Source organism: Leucopleurus acutus (assembly GCF_964270905.1).
Source record: "Leucopleurus acutus genome assembly, chromosome: 21".
NCBI classification, from domain to species: Eukaryota; Metazoa; Chordata; class Mammalia; order Artiodactyla; family Delphinidae; genus Leucopleurus; species Leucopleurus acutus.
Genome location: NC_139163.1, coordinates 30,223,941 through 30,251,583, shown reverse-complemented (window position 1 = coordinate 30,251,583; position 27,643 = coordinate 30,223,941). Strand labels below are relative to the sequence as shown.

General features: G+C 39.9%; 2 protein-coding genes across 3 annotated transcripts in view; one reads left to right on the top strand and one right to left on the bottom strand.

Annotated features, from left to right (window-relative positions):
• Positions 1-20,858, bottom strand: part of ADAM9 (ADAM metallopeptidase domain 9) — a 98,445-nt gene extending 77,587 nt beyond the window's left edge. The window contains exons 1-3 of one of the 2 annotated variants that reach the window (XM_082863719.1): positions 20,776-20,858; positions 10,340-10,437; positions 7,723-7,781 (exon numbers count right to left, since the gene is read on the bottom strand). In XM_082863719.1, the coding sequence (XP_082719845.1) occupies positions 7,723-7,781; positions 10,340-10,437; positions 20,776-20,797 (179 nt within the window). In that variant the 5' untranslated portion in view covers positions 20,798-20,858. Of the gene's footprint in view, positions 1-7,722; positions 7,782-10,339; positions 10,438-20,388; positions 20,661-20,775 lie in introns of those variants that run through there. The other variant, XM_082863718.1, reaches the window with a different exon arrangement.
• A 164-nt stretch (positions 20,859-21,022) lies between these two features.
• On the top strand, positions 21,023-27,400 carry TM2D2 (TM2 domain containing 2). Its single transcript, XM_082863694.1, has 4 exons — positions 21,023-21,290; positions 22,128-22,215; positions 23,898-24,013; positions 25,014-27,400. The coding sequence occupies exons 1-4, from the start codon at positions 21,064-21,066 to the stop codon at positions 25,225-25,227; spliced, it is 645 nt and encodes a 214-aa protein (XP_082719820.1). The 5' UTR covers positions 21,023-21,063; the 3' UTR covers positions 25,228-27,400.
• The last annotated feature ends 243 nt before the right edge of the window (positions 27,401-27,643 follow it).

Here is a 27,643-nt window from a genome sequence, read left to right as displayed (position 1 = left end):
CGCAACAACAGGGTGCAGAGGGCAAAGCGGAGAGATTCACGCACAGAGGATCAGTGCCAACCGGCACTCACCAGGCCGAGAGGCTTTTCTGCTCGCCTGCCGGGGCAGGTGGCGGCTGGGAGCTGAGGCTCGGGCTTCAGAGGTCAGATCCCAGGGAGAGGACTGGGGTTGGCTGCCTGAACACAGCCTGAAGGGGTTAGTGCGCCACAGCTAGCCGGGAGGGAGTCCGGGAAAAGGTCTGGACCTGCCTAAGAGGCAAGAGACCATTGTTTCGGGGTGTGCGAGGAGAGGGGATTCAGAGCACTGCCTAAACGAGCTCCAGAGATGGGCGCGAGCCGCGGCTATCAGCTTGGACCCCAGAGATGGGCATGAAACGCTAATGCTACTGCTGCAGCCACCAAGAAGCCTGTGTGCGAGCACAGGTCACTATCCACACGCCCCCAAGGAGCCTGTGCAGCCCGACACTGCCAGGGTCCCATGATCCAGGGACAACTTCCCCAGGAGAACACACGGCATGCCCCAGGCTGTTGCAACGTCACGTCGGCCTCTGCCACCACAGGCTCGCCCCGCATTCCAATTATAACTACTGTACCCCTCCCACCCCCCCCCACCTGAATGAGCAAGAGCCCCCTAAACAGCCGCTGCTTTAACCCCCTCCTGTCTGGGTGGGAACAGATGCCTGGGAGCAACCTACACACAGAGGCGGGGCCAAAGCCGAAGCTGAACCCATGAGCTGTGCGAACAAAGAAGAGAAAAGGAAATTTCTTTGTGCAGCCTCAGGAACAACAGATTAAATCTCCACAATCAACTTGATGTACCCTGCATCTGTGGAATACCTGAATAGACAACGATCATCCCAAAATTGTGGCGGTGCACGTTGGGAGCAACTGTAGACTTGGGGTTTGCTGTCTGCGATTGACTTCTTTCCGATTTTTATGTTTATCTCAGCTTACTGTTTAGCATTTGTTATCATTGGTGAATCTGTTTATTCGTTCGGTTGCTCTTTTCTTTTCTTTTTTAAACTATTATTATTTTTTACAATAATTTTTTAAAATTATTATTTATTTAATTTTTATTTTTTCTCCCTTTTCTTCTGAGCCGTGTGGCTGACACGGTCTTGGTGCTCCAGCCTGATGTCAGGCCTGAGCCTCTGGGTGGGAGAGGCAAATTCAGGACACTGAACCACAAGAGACCTCCCAGCCCCACATCATATCAAATGGCGAGAGCTCTCCCAGAGATCTCCGTCTCAATGCTATGACCCAGCTCCACCCAACAGCCAGTAAACTCCAGTGCTGGACGCCCCATGCCAAACAACTAGCAAGACAGGAACACAACCCCACCCATTAGCAGAGAGGCTGCCTAAAATCCTACTAAGTTCACAGACACCCCAAAACACGCCACCGGACGAGGTGCTGCCCACCAAAAGACAAGATACAGCCCAACCCACCAGAACACAGGCACCAGTCCCCTCCACCAGGAAGCCTACACAACCCACTGAACCAACCTCACCCACTGGGGGCAGGAAACAAAAGCAACAGGAATTATGAGCCTGGAGCCTGAAAAAAGGAGACCCCAAACACAGTAAGTTAAACAACATAAGACATAGAAAGGAGCAGCAGAAGGAGGAGCAAGCTAAAACCCCACCAGACCAAACACATGAAGAGGAAATAGGCAGTCTACGGGAAAAATAATTCAGAGTAATGATAGTAAAGGTGATCCAAAATCTTGGAAATAGAATGGAGAAAATACAAGAAACGTTTAACAAGGACTTAGAAGAACTAAAGAGCAAACAAACAATGATGAGCAACACAATAAATGAAATTAAAAATTCTCTGCAAGGAATCAATAGCAGAATAACTGAGGCAGAAGAACGGATACGTGACCTGGAAGATAAAATAGTGGAAATAACTGCCACAGAGCAGAATAAAGAAAAAAGAATGAAAAGAATTGAGGAGAGTCTCAGAGGCCTCTGAGAGGACATTAAAGGCACCAACATTTGAATTATAGGGGTCCCAGAAGAAAAAGAGAAAAAGAAAGGGTCTGAGAAAATATTTGAAGAAATTATAGTTGAAAACTTCCCTAACGTGGGAAAGGAAATAGGCAATCAAGTCCAGGAAGCTCAGAGAGTCCCATACAGGATAAATCCAAGGAGAAAAACGCCAAGACACATATTAATCACACTAACAAAAATTAAATACAAAGAAAAAATATTAAAAGCAGCAAGGGAAAAGCAACAAATAACATACAAGGGAATCCCCATAAGGTTAACAGCTGATCTTTAGCAGAAACTCTGCAAGCCAGAAGGGAGGGGCAGGACATACTTAAAGTGATGAAAGGGAAAAATCTACAACCAAGATTGCTCTACACAGCAAGGATCTCATTCAGATTCAACAGACAAATTAAAACCTTTACAGACAAGCAAAATCTAAGAGTATTCAGCACCACCAAAGTAACTTTACAACAAATGCTAAAGGAACTTTTCTAGGCAGGAAACACAAGAGAAGGAAAAGACCTATCAAAACAAACCCAAAACAATTAAGAAAATGATAATAGGAACATACATATTGATAATTACTTTAAATGTAAATGGATTAAATGCTCCAACCAAAAGACATACACTGGCTTAATGGATACAAAAACAAGACCCGTACATATGCTGTCTACAAGAGACCCACTTCATACCTAGGGACACATACAGACTGAAAGTGAGGGGATGGAAAAGGATATTCCATGCAAATGGAAATCAAAAGAAAGCTGGAGTAGCAATTCTCATATCAGACAAAATAGACTTTAAAATAAAGACTATTACAAGAGACAAAGAAGGACACTACATAATGATCAAGGGATCAATCCAAGAAGAAGATATAACAATTGTCAATATTTATGCACCCCGCATAGGAGCACCTCAACAGAAGGCAAATGCTAACGGCCATAAAAGAGGAAATCAACAGTAACACAATAATAGTAGGGGACTTTAACACCCCACTTTCACCAATGGACAGATTATCCAAAATGAAAATAAATTAAGGAAACACAAACTTTAAATGACACATTAAACAAGATGGACTTAATTGATATTTATAGGACATTTCATCCAGAAAAATCAGAATACACTTTCTTCTCAAGTGCTCATGGAACATTCTCCAGGATAAATCATATCTTGGGTCACAAATCAACCCTTGGTAAATTTAAGAATATTGAAATCATATGAAGTATCTTTTGCAAGCACAATGCTATGAGACTAGATATCAATTACAGGAAAAAATCTGTAAAAAAATACCAAAACACATGGAGGCTAAACAATACATTACTAAATAACCAAGAGATCACTGAAGAAATCAAAGAGGAAATCAACAACTACCTAGACAAAAATGACAATGAAAACACGACGACCCAAAACCTATGGGATGCAGCAAAAGCAGTTCTAAGAGGGAAGTTTATGGCAATACAATCCTACCTCAAGAAACAAGAAAAATCTCAAATAAACAACCTAACCATACACCTAAAACAATTAGAGAAAGAAGAACAAAAAAAATCCCTAAGTTAGCAGAAGGGAAGAAATCATAAAGATCAGATCAGAAATAAATGAAAAAGAAATGAAGGAAATGATAGCAAAGATCAATAAAACTCAAAGCTGGTTCTCTGAGAAGATAAACAAAATTGATAAATCACTAGACACACTCTCCAAGAAAAAAAGGGACAAGACTCAAATCAACAGAATTAGAAATGAAAAAGGAGAAGTAACAACAGACACTGCAGAAATACAAAGGATCATGAAGATTACTGCAAGCAACTATATGCCAATAAAGTGGACAACCTGGAAAAAATGGACAAATTCTTAGAAAAGCACAACCTTCTGAGACTGAACAGGGAAGAAATAGAAAATATAAACAGAACAATCACAAGCACTGAAATTGAAACTGTGATTAGAAATTTTCCAACAAACAAGAGCCCAGGACCAGATGGCTCCACAGGTGAATTCTATCAAATATTTAGAGAAGAGCTAACACCCATCCTTCTCAAACTCTTCCAAAATATGCCAGAGGGAGGAACACTCCCCAACTCATTCTACGAGGCCACCATCACCCTGATACCAAAACCAGACAAAGATGTCACAAAGAAAGAAAACTACAGGCCAATATCACTGAGGAACATAGATGCAAAAATCCTCAACAAAATACTAACAAACAGAATCCAACAGAACACTAAAAGGATCATACACCATGATCAAGTGGGGTTTATCCCAGGAAGGATACTTCAATATACGCAAATCAATCAATGTGACAAACCATATTAACAAACTGAAGGAGAAAAACCATATGATCATCTCAATAGATGCAGAAAAAACTTTCGACAAAATTGAACACCTATTTATGATAAAAACCCTCCAGAAGGTAGGCATAGAGGGAACTTACCTCAATATAATAAAGGCCATATATGACAAACCCACAGCCAACATCATTCTCAATGGTGAAAAACTGAAACCATTTCCTCTAAGAACAGGGACAAGACAAGGTTGTCCACTCTCACCATCGTCATTCAACACAGTTTTGGAAGCTTTAGCCACAGCAATCAGAGACGAAAAAGAAATAAAAGGAATCCAAGTTGGAAAAGAAGATGTAAAGCTATCACTGTTTGCAGACGACATGATACTATACATAGAGAATCCTAAAGATGCTACCAGAAAACTACTAGAGCTAATCAATGAATTTGGTAAAGTAGCAGGATACAAAATTGATGCACAGAAATATCTTGCATTCCTATACACTAATGAAGAAAAATCTGAAAGAGAAATTAAAGAAACACTCCCATTTACCATTGCAACAAAAAGAATAATAAACCTAGGAATAAACCTACCTAAGGAGACAAAAGACCAGTATGCAGAAAACTATAAGACACTGATGAAAGAAATTAAAGACGATACCAACAGATGGAAAGATATACCATGTTCTTGGATTGGAAGAATCAACATTGTGAAAATGACTCTACTACCCAAAGCAATCTACAGATTCAATGCAATCCCTATCAAACTACCAATGGCATTTTTTCACAGAACTAGAACTAAAAATTTCACAATTTGTATGGAAACACAAAAGACCCCGAATAGCCAAAGCAATCTTGAGAAAGAAAAGCAGAGCTGGAGGAATCAGGCTCCCTGACTTCAGACAATACTACAAAGCTACAGTACTCAAGACAGTATGGTACTGGCACAAAAACAGAAATATAGATTAATGGAACAGGAAAGAAAGCCCAGAGATAAACCCACGCCCATATGGTCACCTTATTTTTGATAAAGGAGGCAAGAATATACAATGGAGAGAAGACAGCCTCTTCAATAAGTGGTGCTGGGTAAAATGGACAGCTACATGTAAAAGAATGAAATTAGAACACTTCTTAACACCATACATAAAAATAAATTCAAAATGGATTAAAGACCTAAATGTAAGGCCAGACACTATAAAACTCTTAGAGGAAAACATAGGCAGAACACTCTATGACATAAATCACAGCAAGATCCTTTTTGACCTACAGAAATGGAAATAAAACAAAAATAAACAAATGGGACCAAATGAAACTTAAAAGCTTTTGCACAGCAAAGGAAACCATAAACAAGACGAAAAGACAACCCTCAGAATGGGAGAAAATATTTGCAAATGAAGCAACTGACAAAGGATTAATCTCCAAAATTTACAAGCAGCTCATGCAGCTCAATCAAAAAAACAAACAGCCTGGGCTTCCCTGGTGGCTCAGTGGTTGAGAGATCGCCTGCTGATGCAGGGGACAAGCTTTCATGCCCCGGTCCGGGAAGATCCCACATGCCACAGAGCAGCTGGGCCCGTGAGCCATGGCCACTGAGCCTGCGCGTCCAGAGTCTGTCCTCCGCAACAGGAGAGGCCACAACAGTGAGAGGCCCACTTACCACAAACAAACAAACAACTCAATCTAAAAATGGGCAGACCTAAATAGACATTTCTCCAAAGAAGGTATACAGACTGCCAACAAACACATGAAAGGATGCTCAACATCACTAATCATTAGAGAAATGCAAATCAAAACTACAATGAGGTATCACCTCACACCAGTCAGAATGGCCATCATCAAAAATATCTACAAACAATAAATGCTGGAGAGGGTGTGGAGAAAAGGGAACCCTCTTGCACTGTTGGTGGGAATGTAAATTGATAGAGCCACTATGGAGAACAGTATGGAGGTTCCTTAAAAAACTAAAAATAGAATTACCATATGATCCAGCAATCCCACTACTGGGCATATACCCTGAGAAATCCATAATTCAAAAAGAGTCATGTACCACAATGTTCATTGCAGCTCTATTTACAATAGCCAGGACATGGAAGCAACCTAAGTGTCCATCGACAGATGAATGGATAAAGAAGATGTGGCACATATACACAATGGAATATTACTCAGCCATACAAAGAAATGAAACTGAGTTATTTGTAGTGAGGTGGATGGACCTAGAGTCTGTTATACAGAGTGAAATAAGTCAGAAAGAGAAAAACAAATGCCGTATGCTAATACATATATATATGGAATCTAAAAGAAAAAAAAATGGTTCTGATGAACCTAGGGGCAGGACAGGAATAAAGACACAGACGTAGAGAATGGACTTGAGGACATGGGGTGTGGGAAGGGTAAGCTGGGACGAAGTGTGAGAGTGGCATGGACTTATATATACTACCAAATGTAAAACAGATAGCTAGTGGGAAGCAGCTGCATAGCACAGGGAGTTCAGCTCGGTGCTCTGTGGCCACCTAGATGGTGGGAGGGACACGCAAGAGGGAGGGTTTATGGGGATATATGTATACATATAGCTGATTCACTTTGTTATACAGCAGAAACAAACACAACATTATAAAGCAATTATACTCTAACAAAGATGTTACAAAAAAGAAAAGAAAAGAAAAAAAGAGCATAGGAATGCAGACCAGACATCGCACATGTATATACATCACTAGCCTTACTGAGGTGGGATCAGGTGAAAACATGACAAAATGAGGAGAAGAGATTAAAAAGGGGGGTGAGAGACCACTGCTATGGACTGAATGTTTTGTCCCCCTCCCAAAATCCTTATGTTGAAGCCCTAACCCCCAGAGTGGCTGTATTTGGAGATGTGTCCACCTAAGGAAGTTATGGTTAAATGAGGTCATAAGGCGGACCCCTGAGCCAACAGGATTAGCGTCCTCACAAGAAGAGAAGCCAGAGAGCTCGCTCATCCATCTACCCCGCTTCCTGTGCACACAGGCCAAGGAGAGGTCATATGAGCACTGGCCAGAAGGTGGCCATCTGCAACCCAAGAAGAGAGCCCTCACCAGACACTAACCCTGCTGGCACCTTGATCTTGGACTTCCAGTCCTGTGAGAAAATACATGTCTGTTGTTTACATCTGTAGTACTTTGCTGTGGCAGCTCTAGCAGACTGATAAAACTACTAAAGACTTCTTTACCCCCTGCTCAGCTGTTTCTTGGGCCGATCATGATTTTAAAGTTTTCTTAAATACAACTTTCTCTTCCTTTAATTTAGATTTATTTTCCTTTGCTCTAATGTCAATGGAAATGCAAAATAGTATGGCTTTTTCCATACATCTACTCTTATTATTCTCACCTTTTTATCAATCTACCAAGCAATATCTAACTAGAAAAGATACCCATATAGCACTGAAAAAAAAATTACTGAAAAGCCAAAGTAAATTAAATTTCTTACTTATTCCTTTCCAAGTGAATAATATGCTCTTTTCCTTCAGCTTGAATGACATAAGATACCTAAATGCACAAAGGAGAAAAGAACAATAAAACACTATCTTCTAAATAACTTTTCAACAACAGAAATTCCATCCTGAATGAAAATAACTTGGTACTGACTAGAATTATTTTATGAAAGAACCTTAAATATACTCGTAAATCATAAAAATATACTCTGATCATCCCTACCTTCCTTTAATAAACTACTGTGGAAAACAACCTGCATGTTTATCTAAACTCTTCTTAAATTCATTTATAATTGAGCTATAACTTAAGGGATTATTTTTACTAAGTCCATCCCTGTATTACCTATAGTATAAAGTAGTTCTTCCTTTTGTTTTAAATGAAATGAACCTCTTAGTTTCAAAAGATATTCCCTCGTTCTGGTTAGACGAAATTAATAGCCTTTTATGATTTTATATCTTCACATGGCTCAACACATTTCATCGCTTCTAAACAGACTTTCCCCCTCACGTGAACACCTTTGAAATCCGGATACATCGTACAGAGGCAGAGCAGTCTAACTGGTAGCACTCTGTTCCTTTCTTAATTAGTGGTACATTAAATAACAGTGTGATGAGGCAACTTACACTTACACATCCTCAGCTTGTGGGATCCTCTTCTCTACCTCAAACGCTAAAATAACTTGCCCAGTGACTCACTGTTTCATTAGCAAGAAGCACTTTAATGTGATCTCTAGAACCAGGGGATTCAACTTTGCCATAATTCTAATAAAAAAGACAGTCATGGAGGGACTCAACAAATAATAATAGTATCAGGAGTGTCCTCTTATTCTCCCTACTGTTTCTGGACTCTAAGTGAATGTTTTGCCAAGAAACAGCAGGATGTCCTTTCCTAGGGCACTTCAACATCTGACTTCTAAGGCCAAGACTGAGATCCAGGTCCTGGGGTTCTGCTTCCACATCCTGTGTGGGGACCTCAGGACTCTGCCATCTACCTCTCTCTCCACTGAGGCATCAAAAATACCAAGCTCCTTCCAACGCCACAGTTTTGGAGTGTGCGTTTCTATCCTTTCTGCTCTTGGACAAACATAGGACGTAAAAACATCACTGTCATCTCCTCTGAGAAGAATTCTGAGAATCTGAGAATTGTTTTGTGATATTACATTCTTCCCCCAAACAGCTGCCTGGGTTGCTCATTCCCTTCCTTCTGGTCTTTGCTCTGCTCCAGGGTTACCTTCTTAGTAAAGTCTTCCCGGGCTGTCCTATTAAAAAACACAAACCGTCCTACCCCCTCACCCCCACCCCCAATTCCAACATTCCCAACCCCCTCCCTGCTTTAATTTCCCCCAGAACACTTCTTACCATCTTAAGTAATCTCTATTATTAATCTATATTGCTTATTTGTCTCCTCCTCTCCTCCCACAAGAATGGAAGCTCCACAGGGGCATGGAGTTTGTTTTGTTCACTGCCATATCCCCAGTGCTTAAACAGTGCTTCCACGTCTTCCCCAAATATTTATCAGGGTGCATGCAGGACATTTACTACAATCCCAAGTATCTATGTGTGCAGTGTTGATAAAGGTCATCAGAGACACGATAAAGTAGAAAACATCGTCCCTGTGCTGCTAAGTGAAGAAAAGGGGAAAAATAACAATGAAAACACAAATTAATTCTACTCTAAAGGCAAAACAAAAATCAAAGAGTAGAATGTCCGGTTCAAAACAAGGAAAAATTATGAACTGTTCCACTGGAAGGAGATCTTAGAGTCATTTATTCCTTACTTATAAAGAAGTAAATGAAGACGAATGATCTACCCAATTCGTGGTAGCACCCAGAGGGAGGGCTAAAGCTAAAAGCTCCTGACGCTAACTCCAATGTTCTCTTCACTATGCCTAGTCCCTAAACAATGGACAAGCTGCCTTATCGTTAGAAATATATCGGCAATTCAGAGGTAATAAGCTAAACTCTCTATCCTTCATCACCTGTTACTGTTAAACTATAATAAAGTTAAATTATACTTCTATAAAGTTGAAGGGTTTGCAATGTCAGTTGATATCCAAATATATTATTTCTGAGCTTTACAGTAAGAGAAAAATAGTAGAAAAATTAATTTTTGTGCATTGGTTACCCTGTTAGCATATTATGTTTCTTCTGATATGGAGATAAAACTCACTTTTGAGCAAACATTCCCAGATATGAAATACATGCATATAACACACTACTATTCTCCAGTGTCAGTAAAGATACAGCATGTAGTACTCTACCTGTCACACACTGAGAGAGAGGTGAATTCTTATTCTTATAACAAGACCACTGTAACCATCACCAGTCAGGTAAGGGTCAGAAATCTATGTAACCAGCATCCTACCCTGGTCATAGAATTTTACTTAACTGACTATTTCATCCTCTTATGTTTCAAGTTGATTATTTTGTCTTTAAAAAAAAAAAAAAGCTACTAAGGATCAGTATGTCACTTTACTAGAATAATGTCCAATGGACACCAGTGCCGTAATCACTGGCTGACATTACTCACTGAACCAATCACTCCTGAAAATAACACCCTGTCTTAAAAAAAGTGAAATTTAAATACATATATATTTCTCAAGAGATAACTTACCTGCTCTGAGTAGGGCCTAGGGGCTTCTCTTCTTTCTCTAGTTAATCTCCAAGGAGTTATTATTTCATAAGAAGAGAGATGGGAGGTCTGTTGAAAGCCTACAGAAAAGGGAATAACAAACATTATATAACAACTGAACCTGAAAAACTACATGTCCTAAAATACAATGGAAATCAAAAGCTGAATGTTCAATTCATAGAAAAATCATCTGATGTTCCCACACTAAAATATATATAGTTTTATACAACGTTTTATAGGAAAATAGCAATATACTAGATAAGTATGAGGGGGAAGAAATGTATTTCTTAAAAAAGGATGTCGGCCTTTATCCAAACAGTATATACACAGCAATCATTTTCAAACAATTTTTAGCTATAAACCCTAATCCCTTGTCTTAAAAGAAATCTTAAGGCACAAACACAAGGAAAAAACTGCTCCGGTGGGGAAATGGAAGGAAGGCATCTAGAACCTGGCACCGTTTACTACTGTCTCTTTTCCCACCCTCACCCAACATGAATGATACCCTGAGATGGTACGGGGATACTTACAATACGGCCAAGGACAATAAGAGGGAAAAGTTACTTTTAATGCCTGATGGATTAACTCTAATAAATACATACCTAACAATGTAGCAATTATCTCCAATGAAATTACTGCCACTAATCTGTCCTAAAAAGTTGAATAGATAAAATGTATTAAAAATAAAGTACTCAGAACCATCATGCAAGACTTCCTCCCAATTCCAATCCTGTATAGCTCATTACACAGTGGAGTCACGTCTGAGTGGGGCCTGGGTTCTAAACTCATCACTTGAGAGGGGAGAGGGATAAACTAGGAGTGTGGGATTCACAGATACACACCACTATATGTAAAACAGATAAACAACAGGGACCTACCGAAAAGAACCTGAAAAAGAATGAATATATGTATATGTATAACTGAATCACTTTGCTGTACACCTGAAACTAACACAACATTGTAGATCAACTATAATCCAATAAAATTAAAAAAAAAAAAAACCAAGGACCTACCATATAGCACAGGGAACTATATTCAATATCTTATAATAATCTATACTGGAAAATAATCTTTAAAAAAAAAAATATATATATATATATATAAAAAACTGAATCACTTTGCTGTACACTTGAAACCAATACAATATTGTAAATCAACTATACCTCAATGAAAAAAATAAGTAAATCTACCTAAAAAAATTAACATGAAAATAAATAAGTAAATAAAACAATGAGCAGAAAGCCATGTTGATTCATTGCATTGAAGCAGTCAAGCAGGATTTATGTATAAATACAAAGTTTTATTGTTAGGTTTCCATTTTGTATTTTTGAAATTATCAAAGGTATTAAATAATCATATATTATTTAAAAAATAAGATAACTAGAAAAAAAGTAAAGTCATCACTTAAGCAAAATTTGGGTATAATTAAAATGGCCCATTCAAATCCCTTAGGAAGGCACACCCCATGTTGGCATCTGATACAGTCTCTCAATACATCCAACACATCTCTTCTTCCTCCAGCATAACTGCCAATGATGGCATGTCAGTTTGTTCAGAGAACTTGACAAAGTAGATGGTCACCATCTAAGGACCACGGATGAAAAACCTCTATCTCTATATATCTCCATATACCAAAACCACATTTGTTATGAGGAGGCTTGAGAATGGCATACACAAACAGAAACACTGAGGGAAGAACAGATTCACAGCTTCTACTCAGTGGGGATCAATTCAGGAAATAAATTCATTAAGTAGAATTTCTTGAACAAATAAATGTCATGAAAAGGAGGAAGAGGGGACCATTATAAATTAAAAGAGCCATATAACCAAATGCAATATCTGGACCTATCTGGATCCTAGTTAAAATAAATCAACAGAAAAAAAAAAATTCTGAGACAACCAGGGAAATTTTATAGATATGTGATCTGTATAGATATGTGATGATCTTGAGGAATTAGTATTAATTTTTTAAAGTGTAATAAGCATATTGTGGGTAATGTTTTCTTTAAAAGTCCTTATGTCATAGAGATTCATTCTGAATATTCAAGGGCAACATGATATGACATCCAGGATTCGCATCAAAATAATCCAGTGTGCGTTTGAGGGATGAGATATATATGAAACTATATTAAAACTGGGTAATGGATACAGAGGAGTTCATTACTCTTCGCTCTACTGTTTTGTATGTTTAAAATTTTCAATAGTAAAATAATTATTTTTTAAGTAGTTATCTATAGGGAGTGGGATGAGAGGAGAGACTTTTCACTTTATAAGCTCTGTATTATTTATAGTGTCTATGAAACATTACAATTATAACATATATCATATATATGAGACTATAAGATGTGTCATAACAAACATGTAAGTATCATAAGTAAATGTACCAAACTTGTTTAAAGCAGCTACCACGATGGAATAGAACCAGAGAGTAATGAGATAAGGACTCAGACTTTACTTCCTGTACTCATGCATGTCCGTATTGTTTGAATTTGTTTTTATAATGAGTATTTTGAAACCCCAAATTACCACTGAAATTAAAAGGGGGAAAAAGGAGTGTTTCTTCAATTAAAAAAGAAAAGCACAAACTATTTAAAGTACTGATTATCTACTATCTCAACACCTCCTGTCTTCCCATCAGCCTCATTAACCTCGCATCCAGACTATGATACCTTCTCACTCCCGCTCTCTCCTCTCCTTTGGATCCAAGTTCATTCACTCCTTAATTGCCTTATGCCTCTCAGATTTCTCAAATGCAGATTAAAATGAAGCATCTTCACCTAACCTTCCACAAGCTAACACTGTACATAAAAATGTCTATAACCTTGTCTAGTTTGGAATTTTTAAAGATACAATGTAAACAGGAAAATATAAATTAAATCTCATTCAGTACAACATGTCATACTAACACTCTGCAAATTCTTTACCCATCAACCCCTTAAATCTTATTAGGCATAACATACCATCTAAATGGGGCTTCACGTCATTACATAAAAATACCAGAAATAGACTCCAATACTCACAAAAGCAACCAGGGGCTGGCTGATCTAAGGCATACTTACGACATACTATGATAAAATATCCTTCAGATATTTGGAGTTGCCAAATGGGAGCCATGTCAAAAGACATCTGTGGCCTCGATAGAAGCAGGCTTCAAATCACTAAGTAGAAATATCCTTCATCCTAAATTAACTGAGGTACAGGACTATTTCCTCACCCAGAATAAACCTTTCAAGGACCTTCAGTTTTCTCAAATTCCTAAAAACACAAATTTCAATATTATCCTTAATATTTTTCTTTTAGATCATGGTAATTTGTTCAACTACTAAGACAGTCACTCTAGAAGTAATGGCAGGAACAGATGGCAGGAATAAATGCTTTCAGTGAGTTACAGAGGAGAAGCTCTGTGTGATAAAAAAAAGTCAATCATCCTGTGCATTTATATGCAACTTCCTATGATTCTATAATTATTTCAAAATAAAAGATTTCTTAAGTAAATCCTTACAGGCAGGGATTAAAATGTTAATAGGCTCAGGCAACTCTTATACTAGAAGCTAAACAATATGCAACTAAACTGAAATCTTTTCATCACAACTCAGAAGCAAACATCACAGAGAAAAAGAAATGCATCAGAAAAGACAACTACAAATGAGCAGGCACATATTTAAAGAGCTCTCATTTTGAAACATGTTAAGTGACTTTATAAGGTCACACAGCTAGTTTCAGGCCAGGACTGAAGCTATGGATCTTTTACGGAGATTGTTAGAGAAGAATGAAAGTCCAATAAAGGAATATAAGACACATTCTACCCTTTCTCCCATTTTAATGCACAATTCTTGTTTTGAAAAAAAAATTAAAATGAATCTTTTATTTTTTAAAGGCTTTCAAAATTATACCGCCCCAAAATAACTTCTATTTACATATAAGAGCTGTTATTCTGATACTGACTTCTTGGTTTTAAAATCCAAGGATCCACTTTCTGAATGCCATTGGAGTTCCAAAACATCATAAGAAATGCACATATTTTGGTTATGTCATTGAAAAACAATATACACTGGTTGTATGAAACCCCTTCTTCCTGTATTTTTTCAACATTCCTTCATCCCTAGTCCTGGCTTATTTTTATTCTTTTTCCCGTTCATACCTTGCATAGATTTTCCCCAAATTCCTTTTATTTTTTGTTTTTAATTCCAAATAGTAGCACTTTCTCGTGGGAATCTAAAGATCAAGTTTCCCACGTCACTATAGAGGACGTGCATCAACAGTATTTGTACTATAAAGCTTCAGCCTCAGCACTATTGACATTTGAGGCCAGAAAATTCTTTGCTGTGGGTGTTTTTCTGTGCAATGTAGGATAGTTAGGAGCATCCCTGACCTCTACCCACCACTGGCCAGAAGCACCACCAGTGTGACAACTAAAACTATCTTCCAGATGCCTTCTGGGGGCAAAATCACCCCCCCTGAAAACCACTGGTATAGAGTTCACAATGAAAACTAAAATCTTAATACAATCAGCTCCATGGAAAATACAAACTATTTTATCAGAATTTGATGCACACCATCAAAAGTCACATTACTAGAAAACATGGGCTGGAGATAAAAGTAAGAGTTGAGGGCTTCCCTGGTGGTGCAGTGGTTAAGAATCTGCCTGCCAACGCAGGAGACATGGGTTCCAGCCCTGGTCCGGGAAGATCCCACACGCCACGGAGCACCTAAGCCCGCGTGCCACAACTTCTGAGCCTGAGCTCTGGAGCCTGCGAGCCACAACTACCAAGCCCACGCACCACAACTACTGAAGCCCACGCACGTAGAGCCCGTGCTCCACAAGAGAAGCCACCGCAATGAGAAGCCTGAGCACCGCAATGAAGAGTAGCTCCCACTCGCCACAACTAGAGAAAGCCCGTGCACAGCAACGAAGACCCAACACAGCCAAAAATAAATAAATAAAATAATAAATAAATGTATTAAAAAATAAGAGTTGAAACATGAAACTTAAAGTGTCTTAAATTTAGTAAAAGAAAGAAAAAGGTGTTAGTTGCACTTCTTTCTTCCTTTAACTCCTTAGATATTTTTACGTACTGTGTTTTGGAGGAAGCCTAAATACATGTTTTGTAATAGCATCTGAGAAACTGAGTCCCCCTAAAAATGAGTCCCCTTACTTAGTTTATGATTAATCTCTCTATTCAAAACTTTATCCCCTTTCTTGCCCTCTCTGACCTCAATCCTGTGCTAACTGAACACTAATCAACCAGAGTTAGATGACTGAGATTGCTTTCGTTGATAACATCATTATGTGCCTAAAACTGCCATTGTAGATACTATTATCATTCACGTACAAACTCAGGTTGCTTCTCCAGGGCAAGATGCCCTCATAGACCCCCAGCCATGGACCACCTGGCCAGAGAATGTAAACCAGAGGCATTCTGACTCCCAAAACCAGGACTAAGAAATGTCAGAAGATGATGATTAATCCCAGCATCTTTGTTCTTCCCCTTTAAAAAAAAAAACAAAACAAAACACTTCACTCAAAAAGCCAAGCTGGAGTGGATCTGAGACTTATCTTCCACTCTCTTGCTTGGCTACCTGCAACATACCCTTACTTTGCTGGAAACACCCGCTGTCAGAGTTTGGCTTTCTGTGCCCTGGACACAGAAGCCCTTCCTCGGTTACAACTGTAGACGGATATAAGTTAAAAGAATTCTACCTAATTGCAAAGCAAACAAATGTAAACCCTCAGCCAAGGGCTTTTCTCCTTTCCTTCCCACCTATTGTGTAAACAGAGAACCACCCTTAAGTACTTTCACTAAAGAAAATAAACCTGGGTATCACATACAAGATGAAGAAGATAATTCTGTTGTCTGAGTTATTTCTTGAAGAGAAATTGCAATTAGATCCATAAATTGCTGTATTTTGGGCCATATCTTTCCATTCCATTCACAAGGTCAGTGCCCAGTAAACATATATTATATATTAATAGCTATCTTCAAACATAATTATAATTTCCACTGTTACGTCCTACATTCTGACATTTTTTGCGTTATAATTTGTTTTTACATTTACTCAGTTTTACATTTAAAAAGAAATAGGGCTTTTGCTATTGTTTGTTTGTAAGTGGCCCTTTGGGAAAAACACTCACCATTTATAAGATTTAATGCCCTAAAGAATTTAAATTCCTCTACCAAGGAATTTAAGTTTCTTGAAACCAAGGATGGTACCTTACTCATCCCCTATTTCCTGCACTGGTACAGTAGATATTCAACAAATGTATTCAGTAAATGACCTCTTTTGATCTTTACAGCTATACATACATAGATCTCATAATTGCAAATTATCCTGTACAACCTAAAATAAGCTTTATTTTTTATGATTAGCATCTTTCATATCAATTTTCCACAAATCCTCGCGGCCCACAATTTGTCATGTTAATGCAATGCCACATTTCACTGTATTACTCTATCATTGACTGCTTACCCTCCCCTCGGAAGCTGCCAATGTGTCAATGGATGTGGAACAGGCTCTCCCAGGCTCTACTTGTATGAGAGTTCTTAGGGGCTACTAAAGGAAGGGGTAGGCGGAACCTTCCAAAAATGAGTTAAGCCATAAAAAAATCTCATTAAAAGGAAAATGTGTCAAAGGGAAAGAAGCATTTCCCATGTATGGGAATGGGTTTTATCCTACAGTATGACAAATGTTTGGTAGTGACATCATTTTTACTTATTATAAGCTGAAATACTCTAATTCTTACATTAAAATCAACATAAACCGATACGAAAACAACTGCATATTTAATAACTGACCAAAGTATTTATAAGTGAACTTCTCAGGTTCCCTAACTCATTCTTGAAGGGTGTGATTCAAGCAGTACCCGACACATGATCACTTTGGGGAAAACGATTTGAAATAACACTTTCACAAAATGAAAAATAAACTACAATAATATATGAACAAGACTACACAATTCAAAGTGCAATTCAACTTTAATTGGGTCCATGTTGGCCCCATTCAAAGGCAGGGTGGTTGGGAGGTTAGTTACTGAGATACCTAGAGGACCAGATTTACTTATGCGGCAGTCCCATAGTTCTAACACAAAGGTGGCATAACTCCAAGACTCTGCTATATACTAGGCATTAAAGAAAAAAAAGAAATATCATGAGGCTATCTATGTCATATATTTGAGCTTGTGGCTATTCCAAGAAAATGCTTCCGGTTACTTAAAGCTTGCATCTTTGGGGGGATTCTACCACAAACTAGGATTAAAAAATATATATATATAAATATATATATATATATACACACACACACACACACACACACACACACACACATATAAAGTCAACTTTGGTAAGGTAAAAATTATTTATTTATTTATTTAAATTTGGCCTCGCCACTCAGCTTATAGGATCTTAGTTCCCCCACCAGAGATCGAACCTGCACCCCCGGCCGTGAAAGCACGGAGTCCTAACCACTGGACCACCAAGGAATTCCCGGTAAGGTAAAATTTAAAATGTGTTTAGAAAACTGTCTTGGAACCCAGCAACTTGTTCTGTGCATATTTTAATTATAAATGTTTTATTTTTTTACATAAAAGTGAAACTCAAATTATCTTTATATTTAAAAGACTACATTCTCCTATTCGGCACAAACATACCAAATCCAAATAATTCACAGGCACCTAAAAACAAAATTAGTACCGACCTAAGTTCTTACCATGTAGTTCATCTTATGATTTATCATGAGTAAGCCTTAAATCTCATTTCTTCTAGAATTCTAGTCTTGAAAAACAAAAAAAATTCTAGGTCTGCACATCATAATCACTATCTTAAAAGAAGAAATCAGATGAGGTTTCATACCTGCCTGATTCCCTTTGTTATTGTTCACAATGATACAAAGTTACCTTTGTCAGCCCCAGTTTAAAAAAATATATAACGTTTACTGTGTCAGCTTTTGAGAATTTATACTACATTTCCTCATCGACACAATGTTATAAATGGTAAAAAAAAAAAAAAAAAAAAAATCCTACAAAACCTATTTAACTCCTAATGTAACCGGATGTGTAGGTGGTACTTACTGAGTACGCAAATTCCTCTTTCATTAGCAGAAAAGGTTTCAGTGCTGCTTTAAACATCCTGTATTGCAAAAATTCGGTCAGCTGATTTTGGAAGAACATTCCCGTAGGGAAACATGAGTTGACTCACTGCACACTAGTACAAAAGCCTCTTAACTGCTCTCTCCCAGCCTCCAGTCCCTCCCTCCTATATTCTGTCCTCTACTGTGTAGCCAGTTATATTAACCGCAAATCTAGTTATGCCACATCCCTACTTAAAAACCATCCTGCCCAAAGAACTTCCTCCAGGGTAAAGTCCAAACCCCACAGCACATCACAAGAAGACTCTCCCCAGCTGGTAGCAACCTACCTTGGTTTTTTCCGTGCCTCCCTTTCATGTAGACTGCCTGGTGACATTCTCATCATTCCCTAACTATCCTCATACCTCTCCATACTCTTGCAAAAACCCTTCTGCTTAGAAAGAATTCCTATTCCTTTCCTTGAACATTCACCTATATAGATCAGTTCAAATACCACTTTGTCAATAAAACCTTCCCCTATATCCCTCAGATAGACCCAGCACATTTGGTCACCTTCTGCCCCTCCACAAGCATTGAGCTTGGTGTTTACAGGCGTTTGATAAACGCTGACTAAATTTTGAAAGCATACACATGCTTCAGTGAGGGACTGGCCATAAACTGTTAAAGCTGCTGTTAAAAAACATAAGGATATTCCATCCATCTATATACGGGTATGCAATAAACAGAATCATGGATTACTAAAACTCCAGATGTTTAACCTGCTTCCCCTTAAATGTTGGTAAATGTTAACCATATAGAATACCACAGCAAAAACCGTCTCAACCATAAAAGATTTGGTAGCTTCCCATCAATAAAGTTTCAGTATTTAGGGCTTCAAAATTCCTGCCATGGGGCAAATTTACCTAATTGAAAAAGAATAAACCAAACATAAGAAAAAACTTAAATTTAGTCCTGCACTGAAATCTTCACCTTTGAACAACTCTCAAGATAAAGATTTAGTAGAAACCCCCACTCTCCATCATACTCTATGGCTGATAAAGAAAACACAACCGTGCAAACAATAATTTAACACGAGCCAAAATAAAGAAAGAAGGTGTTTCCAGAAAGAAGCTAGTGTGTTGGCGGTTTGTTTCCACTATGTTTGGGTATCTCCAATACTAATACCTTATATATTCAAGGTTAGTTTCACAAGTCAAAAGCGATTTCACATAAATGATCTAATTCTCACTGTAATCCTGTGAGTTAAGCAGAGCAGGGATTATTCGTCCGTATTTGAGATATTACCAACCCAATAAAAAAGAAGATAAAAGACCGTTTGGCTATAGAAATGTAGCACTTCGTTTCCAAAAAAGTATTCTTACTACAACAAAATGGCCCAAGAAAAATATAAGAACCCCCCCCATTCCATCGCTAAATTTAGCTCTGTGTACCTAGTGGTGACTCCGCTAATAAAATGAACATCAAAATTTCAAATCATGATAACCTGGAGCAAAAGTTCCATCTCCCGGTCTGCTTCCCAGTGACATTGACTGTACAAGCAAGAGCAAGCTCCATTTCTCAAAGCACTTCTCAAAACCTCCACGCGCACCCAGCCTCCAAGGCTCTCAGCCGAGCCCCCGAGGTCAGGGTCGGACCCAGAGTCGCCCCGAGAGGGTCTGGGGGCCCCAGCCTTGCGCGAGATGGGGGTGGGGCGCGCCGCAAAAGGCTCTGCCCAGCATGAGACCGAGGACGAGGAACCAGACCCGAGAACAGTGCCGAGAAGAATTTGGGGCGCCAGACCCCGAGCTTCGGGTCCGAGCACTGTCCACACACAGCTGAGCGGCTCCGCCTCCGACTCCGGGTTCAGTCCCCAGGCCAGGCCCCTCCACTCCCAGGCACTACAGGGTAACTCCGAGCATCCCAGCCCTAAGAAACGCGAATCCCAAAGGGTCCTGGGGGCGGACACCCACCTGACCGAGCCCCACCGAGGGCTGGGCTCACCAAGCCGAACAAGAGCAGCCACAGGAAGCAGAGGGTCCCAGAGGGCGAGCCCGCGCCCGATCCCATCTCGGCCGAGTCCGCAGGTTCCCCTCAACACTCGGTCGCCCCTGCCTCCGCCCGCTCCACCATTTCCCAGCCCTGCCGGGGCCCCAGAGCTGGCAGCGATGCGCGCGCTCGGCACTGACGCAAGTCGGCTCCGGTCCGAGCTCGCTCCCGACGCGGCGCTGGCTACACTGACGTAGAGAGCGATCCGTCCCCGGCGGGAGAACGGACTTTCTATCGGGCCCCTAAGACCCTCACTAGTCTGCCCCGCCCATCACTATCCGCCCCGCCTCCTCCCTCCAAGGCCCGCCTACTTCGGGGGTCGAGGGAGCCCATTGGAGGAAGCAATCGAGGCAAAAGAAGGCGGAGCGTGAGACCCAGAAGCGGAATTGACAGGCACAAGTGAAGCGCAGCCCCGCCTCCTGCACAGCCTCTTCTTATTAGCTGTCGGGGTCGGGCGGAGCGTCGAGCTGCTCTCCCATTGGCTGTTTGGCGGCGAGGAGCGGGGCTACGCGGAGAGGCCTGACCAGGCAGGGCTTGGGTCGGCGGTGCCGGCCGGGGTTTGAGGTTGAGTCCGGGTCTCCGCCACTGGGCCCAGGAAGATGGTGCTGGGTGGTTGCCCGGTGAGTTACTTACTCCTCTGCGGCCAGGCGGCTTTGCTGATGGGGAATCTCCTGCTGCTGCATTGTGTCTCTCGGAGCCACTCGCACAACACTACCGCCGAGCCCGAGCCCACATCCGCTGGCGCCACCCAGCCGGAGAGCTCCACCGGCTCCGCGAGCTGGGAATATGGCGACCCCCACTCTCCAGTCATCCTTTGCTCTTACCTGTAAGCTACGCAGTCGTCGAGGAGGGTGTAGATGGAGATGGGGCCTGGGACATATGGGTGTTATACAGGGGAGAGGAAGGGAGGGAGGCAGGCTGCTTTTTTCCCCCAGCCCCTCTCCACCTGAGGACCTGATAAGTCAAAACGCGGGAAGTAAATATCGTGACAGGTTTCTCACTCGTCTCACTCATGCAGGGAAAACCCTGTGTGTCGATGGCAGATCCTTTGGGATCCCCAAAGAGGAGAACTAGGGAGGAGTGACATCATATAGCCTCCGGAAGAAGTATACGTGTTGTGCCTTCTCTGTCCTGCTCCCTTTAACCTAAGGAGAAACCATCGTAGGTGCTGCTACTGAGTGGGGCACAATTGGAGTAAGTTATTTGCACCTACAAGGCACTTCCTTACCAAAAAAAAAAAAAAAAAAAGAATATCCTTACTGTTGCAGAGCCAAGTTAAAATTTTTAACCTCTCTTTTAAGGCAAATAAGAAAAGGCGTTTGGGAAATGCAAAGAGGGCTGGGAATCCTCTGGCTTCAATTTTGCCCTCATACCTTGTGGCTGTTTGCCTAGGGAAGAGATGAAGCCATGGCAGAGGTAGAATCCGTGTAGAAATAGGACCAGAAACACGCCCCTGGCACAACCAAAGGGTCATTTGGATGGCTGTTTGACCGGCTGTGCTTCAGCCTGACAGCATTTCTTGTCTTGGGGAAGAGTCAGAATGAAATTAACCCCCAGAAAACTTAAAGAAATTTCTCCTGCCTGTTTTGATTATATACATGTAAACAGCCACTTGCAAAACCTTAATGATGATGACAGTGATGCTTTTACTGGTGATTTACAGACCCGATGAATTTATAGAATGTGAAGACCCAGTGGATCATGTTGGAAATGCAACGGCATCCCAGGAACTTGGTTATGGTTGTCTCAAGGTGGGTTTTTGTTTTGTTTTATGAGCAAACTCTTCCATAGAGAAATAGTACTGGCTAAATGCTGTTACAGAAAAGTATAAGGGGCATTAAGTTACCTTTTTGTAAAATTCATTGGAATGACTATTACTGGAAATTTTCAGCATGGCTAGGGTCAGTGGCTGAACAAGACATTTAGCTTCCTCAGGAAGAAGCAGTCTCTGTGCCAAAACTACCCAGGTGCAAAGACCAACCTGTCTTTGGTTCCTTTGGCCATTGAGATTGACAGATTTGGAACTCAAATATCACCCCTAACAGTCCTTGAAGGTATGTACTTTCCCGAAAGAGCAAAAGAAAGGTTTAGGCAGTTTCTAAAACTGATGATGGATTGAGCAGTATCTTTGTTACACATGCATTTGGAGCAAAGATCCTCTTGCCAGTGACCTTTCTTTTCACCACACAAGCAGTTTCCACTGTGTCCTTAGGAAATAGGTAGGGTCTATCAGTGTATGTCTTTGTAGGAGGTTACAGCATTCAGGAGAAGCCTTTGATAACAGTGACCTCTTGGAATGGAAAGAAGCCATTCAGTTCCATTAATAGTATCCCTAAAGCTGGATGCATGCTTCCTAGTCAGTCTCCCCAAAACCAGTGAAGTTCACATACTTCCTCCCCACTGTGGACTCACCATTATGTTATATTATGCTACATAATGCAAGTCAAGACAGAGTCAGCTATAAGAGAATTATGGAAAATATTCTTTGTGCTACATCAGACACAGAGGAGTAAACCTGAAAGTAATAAGGCCAAAAAGGCCACTCTTACTGCAGTCATGTGTAAAGAAATATTTTCAATACAATGAGATTTTGTTCTATGGGTAATTACTGATAAAAGTTTGAGTGAGTATTGTATAGAGATCACTTACTTTTACCCATTTTCATTAAACACTGGGTTGATCCTGTCAAGGTTCTCGGACTGTCACTTCCCCCAGAAGTCCTGGAGGACTGTCAACATTCAGGCACCCGTGTCCTGTGGGGAGGACCCACCCCTTCCCTTTGAGGAATGTTTCAGCAAAAACAGTAGTGAAGCACTTAATAAGGTGCCAGTGGAGAATGTACAGCTGTGCTTTCTCTGCAAGCATTCAGTTACACAAAGGGTCAGAGGTCCTGTTCTGAAATTTTTTTCTGGAATCTAAACTTATACTATAGATGTATTACAGACATCTGAAAATCACAGTTTCGTGACTGAAGTAAAGTCCTGAGTCAGCTGATATTCTGAGTTCTTTCCTAATGATGTTCGTTTATAATATGTTATAAAACAGACCTCAACTACACATTGACTTTTTAAATACCCATTCCCAAATGTTTAGTAATGTGCTCTTTTTTCCTGTAAATACAGGATAGAGTGTTGTGTCTATTCTAAATGGCATTTAATGAAACTGATTATAAACTTTTCTATTATATTATTAAAGAAGGCAGTCATAAGGAAAGAAAAAAAAAGTTTATTTAAAACAATGTGCATTTAGGATGGACTAATGTAAAATCACTTGAAGCACGTCACCGCATTCCTTGCTCTTTAGCAGAGCTTTACCTCACCTTTGTTAGAATAATTATTGTCCTGAGTCAGCTTTTACTAATATAAAGATACATTTTGTGTTACTTGCTCTGGTGAGTTTGGTTGGTTGTTTTGTTTTGGTCGTTCTTCCCCAGTTCGGTGGTCAGGCCTACAGTGATGTGGAACACACCTCCGTACAGTGCCGCGCCCTGGACGGAATCGAATGTGCCAGTCCTAGGACCTTCCTACGAGAGAATAAACCTTGTATAAAGTAAGTGTTACTCTGAATGGAGCAGTTGTTACTTGGATGGTGGTAGAGCTGTTTTGTCATTTCTTGATGTGACTTTTTCTTTTACCGTTAAGTGTTAAAGGGGCAGCATGATTACTACTGTGCATCCTCCATGGACACCAACAATGTAGTTATAACAGAGGGGACACTGGACAGGAGGCCAGAGGCTGTGAATTCTAAATGTCTCTTTCACCAACCAGCTAAGGACCTTTGGCCACCCAGTCTCTGTCCTCTCATCTGAAAAATGAAGGAGTTGGACCAGATAATGTAGCTCCAAAAGTCCTAGGATAGGCATAAATCCTTTGCAAACAGCCTTAGATTTTCAGGAATAAAGCTTTTATTATGAAAAGTATGGACGCTTCTCCCTGAAAATCAGGTATTACCTTAAAGAATTAGGGTTATTTCTGTAAACTCCACTTGAAGGCACAGAATTTACATGTACCATTTGCTAATGGAGAGTCTGTGACTGTGTTAAGTGATGCTGTTAGAGCATCTGCAATTGATTGTTATCACAGTACATAAGACTGTGTACAGTCTTATGTACAGTACATAAGACCTTACAAAGAAGTGCCACAAAACAGCAGAAAAGGAATATGGAGATCAGTGTTCATTTAAGGGAAGGTAACACCTCATTAGAGAACTACTTTCAGAACTGCAGCCTCCCTCCGGAAAGGAGCCTGTGTAGGAGGGATGGGGGCCCAGACTCCACACCTACCAGGATACCTATCTTGCAAATGTGCTTGATAGTTTCTTGTTCAGTCCAGCTCTGTATTGATTCCTAAAGGTCCTCCATACCTTAGCAAGTACTCTTTTGAGGGTCTAGACAAACTAGAGATTTTCCTTTTTGGGGGCGGGATGGGGGGCAGTTAAGAGGTCACAAAGGGACTGCCTCACCATCTTTTCACTTACGTGAAATTCACTAATCGTTAAGTGTTTTCATTTTCACGTGGTAATCATCTTCCTCTTAATTCCCTTTGTGTAGGTATACCGGACACTACTTCATAACCACTTTGCTCTACTCCTTCTTCCTGGGATGTTTTGGAGTAGATCGTTTCTGTCTGGGACACACTGGCACAGCAGTAGGGAAGCTCTTGACACTTGGAGGACTTGGGATTTGGTGGTTTGTTGACCTTATTTTGCTTATTACTGGAGGGCTGATGCCAAGTGACGGCAGCAATTGGTGCACTGTTTACTAAAAAGAGCGGCTACCGTGGCCCAGAGAGGTAAGTCTCCTGAATTCATCTCTACAGGCTCAGAACTCTTCCTTATTATCAGACCTGACCATTGCCTTCCTCTTTGGAGGGAATGGCTTTGGTTAGGAAGGTTTCTTTGGACTGTGGATTTTTCAACCCAAACTTCACCTTGCAGACTAGAAATGACAAGCAAACAGTATTGTGGGTATCAAGTTTGCACCTTTCCTCATATACAAAAAATATAAAGGATAGTGATTAACTTATAAGCTGCAGGAGGGTTTCCATACACTTTATTTCTGTGCGTTGCTGTATAATCAATCCTTTGGAACAAGTGGACCCAACAGGATAAGCAAAGTGAATATTTTTAGCCTTGTGCCTTTTGTGACCGTGAGTCCTCATGCGGTGGAGATCAGAAGCTGAACCAATGAAAATCTTCAGAAGTAGAAATGACGATGGATTTTAATTACACTGAAATTCTGACTTTCTGAGTTTAAATTGCAGAATAAATGTTGCCAACCTGGAATGCTCGTTTGGGTGTTTTCAGTAGGTAGAATGAAACTCAAAATTATATTTGTTGTGCTTAAAGCTAAGCATTTGAACTGAGCCTGATAATAAACCCTATTGTTTCATCATTATTATGCCTGAGAGGGAATATATCCAGTACAGTAATTTCCTCATTCCAGTTAGGTTTTGGATAGCTGAACATGGCTGAGTTCAGCCATCCTCTTGGCAGACTTTTCCTATCAAAAAAGTAGTATTTACCAGTTTAGAGAGCCCATGTTGTAGACTAGTAAAAAAAAAAAAAAAAAAAAAAAAGATTTCATACAAGTAACTGTAAATCTGTTCTTCATGATTAGGTAAGATAATATGAGGGGCCTCAGGCCCCTGGAAAGAAAAGCAGACTCTTCCTTAAAGGATATTACTACTGAGTGCTGGGTAGAGTTAGGATGTGATCTGGGGGGCAAAGAAACTGAACACATTCTGTCAAAATAAGCACGGTACCAAAATCTCTCAGTGTGGGCTATAGCAATCAGTCATAGGGAAAGAGACAGCCAAGGTTTCGAGTTCCCAAATCACTGGGAATAAAAGAAAATGTTCTGAATTATAAGTGGTTTTTAAAACTTAGTTCCCATCCCTTGCAATCTGAGTTGAAAAGAATATAAGGTAAAAATGGGGTTTGTAAGGTAAATCAAAGTAAGAGCCTGGTATTTGGGCAACTTATAAATTCTAGAAACAATCAAGGTAGAACTGCTCAAAGTTTAGTCTCATAATAATTGACATAAAGACCAAGAATCCCAGTTAAAATAACTCTGAATATGCTCTATCATTATGAAGTTTTCCTAAGAGTTTCAGCTTTATTATCTCTGATTAATATGACCACTGTTCTTACGGTATTAAATGGTGGCAATTATGTAAAAGTTAAAACAGATTATTCTATTTTGTCCTGAAAGTTCTGTACCACGTTGACCTTAACCTTCTTTATAACAGTAATAATTGATAGATTCTTATGTATAATCTCTACACTCTAAGGCAGTACATTTTAAATTGTTGTGGGTCATGAAGAAACTGGACCTTCTCCCCAGAAAAATGCACAGAAACATAAAATTTTGCATAGAACTTAAGAGGGTTCAAGGATGCCCCCTTTTAAAAAGAAAAAGAAAAAAAAACTTCTAAGAAAAATCTGGAAAACAAACTAAAATTGAAATCTTACCCCAAATAAGATACTACTTTAAAACCACAAATCCTGCTTCATCTCACAAAAAAAAAAAAAAAAAAAAATCTTAAGGATATTCACAAACCCCATCCAAAGCTATTTTCCTTTAAAAATAAAAAATAAACTGTGGCAGCTTTCAGACTCAAAATCATTAATCATTAATGTTTCCAGGAGGAAGAGCTTGGGTAAAGAGGTAAAAGTCTGTAAGTTACTAAATTTTGTATTTTAAAGAAGAAGCCCTTCTCACAGAAAAGGTGATGGGGATCAAAGTTGTTTCTACTGCTAGGTGACAGCCTGAGAATCTTTACCTTCCTCTGTGACGATGCACATTTGTCAGTTTCAGTGTGGCTTCTAGGTGATGCCCATCCTCTGTATTCACAAACCCTGGCCAAATGTGACACAACCTGAAAAACTATTTGAATAAAGGAATATTTTGAAAAATGTGATTTCCTTTATACTCTGGATTCAGTTTTTTTCTTAATATTTGGTAGATAGATCTATTTGTTTGTGTATATTTGTGTTATATCCAGTTTGTGGCTATAGAGAAGTTTTTAAATACTGAAGCGTCCTTTTTGTCAAGGTTAAACTAGAAACTCTGCCTGTTTTCAGTTGTTTCCTGTCTTTAAATAAAATTTTATCAGCTCCCCAGACTTCCTGGCACCATGTCCTTCTTCCACTTGCCTTAGGAATGCTTCTTAGCAGCAG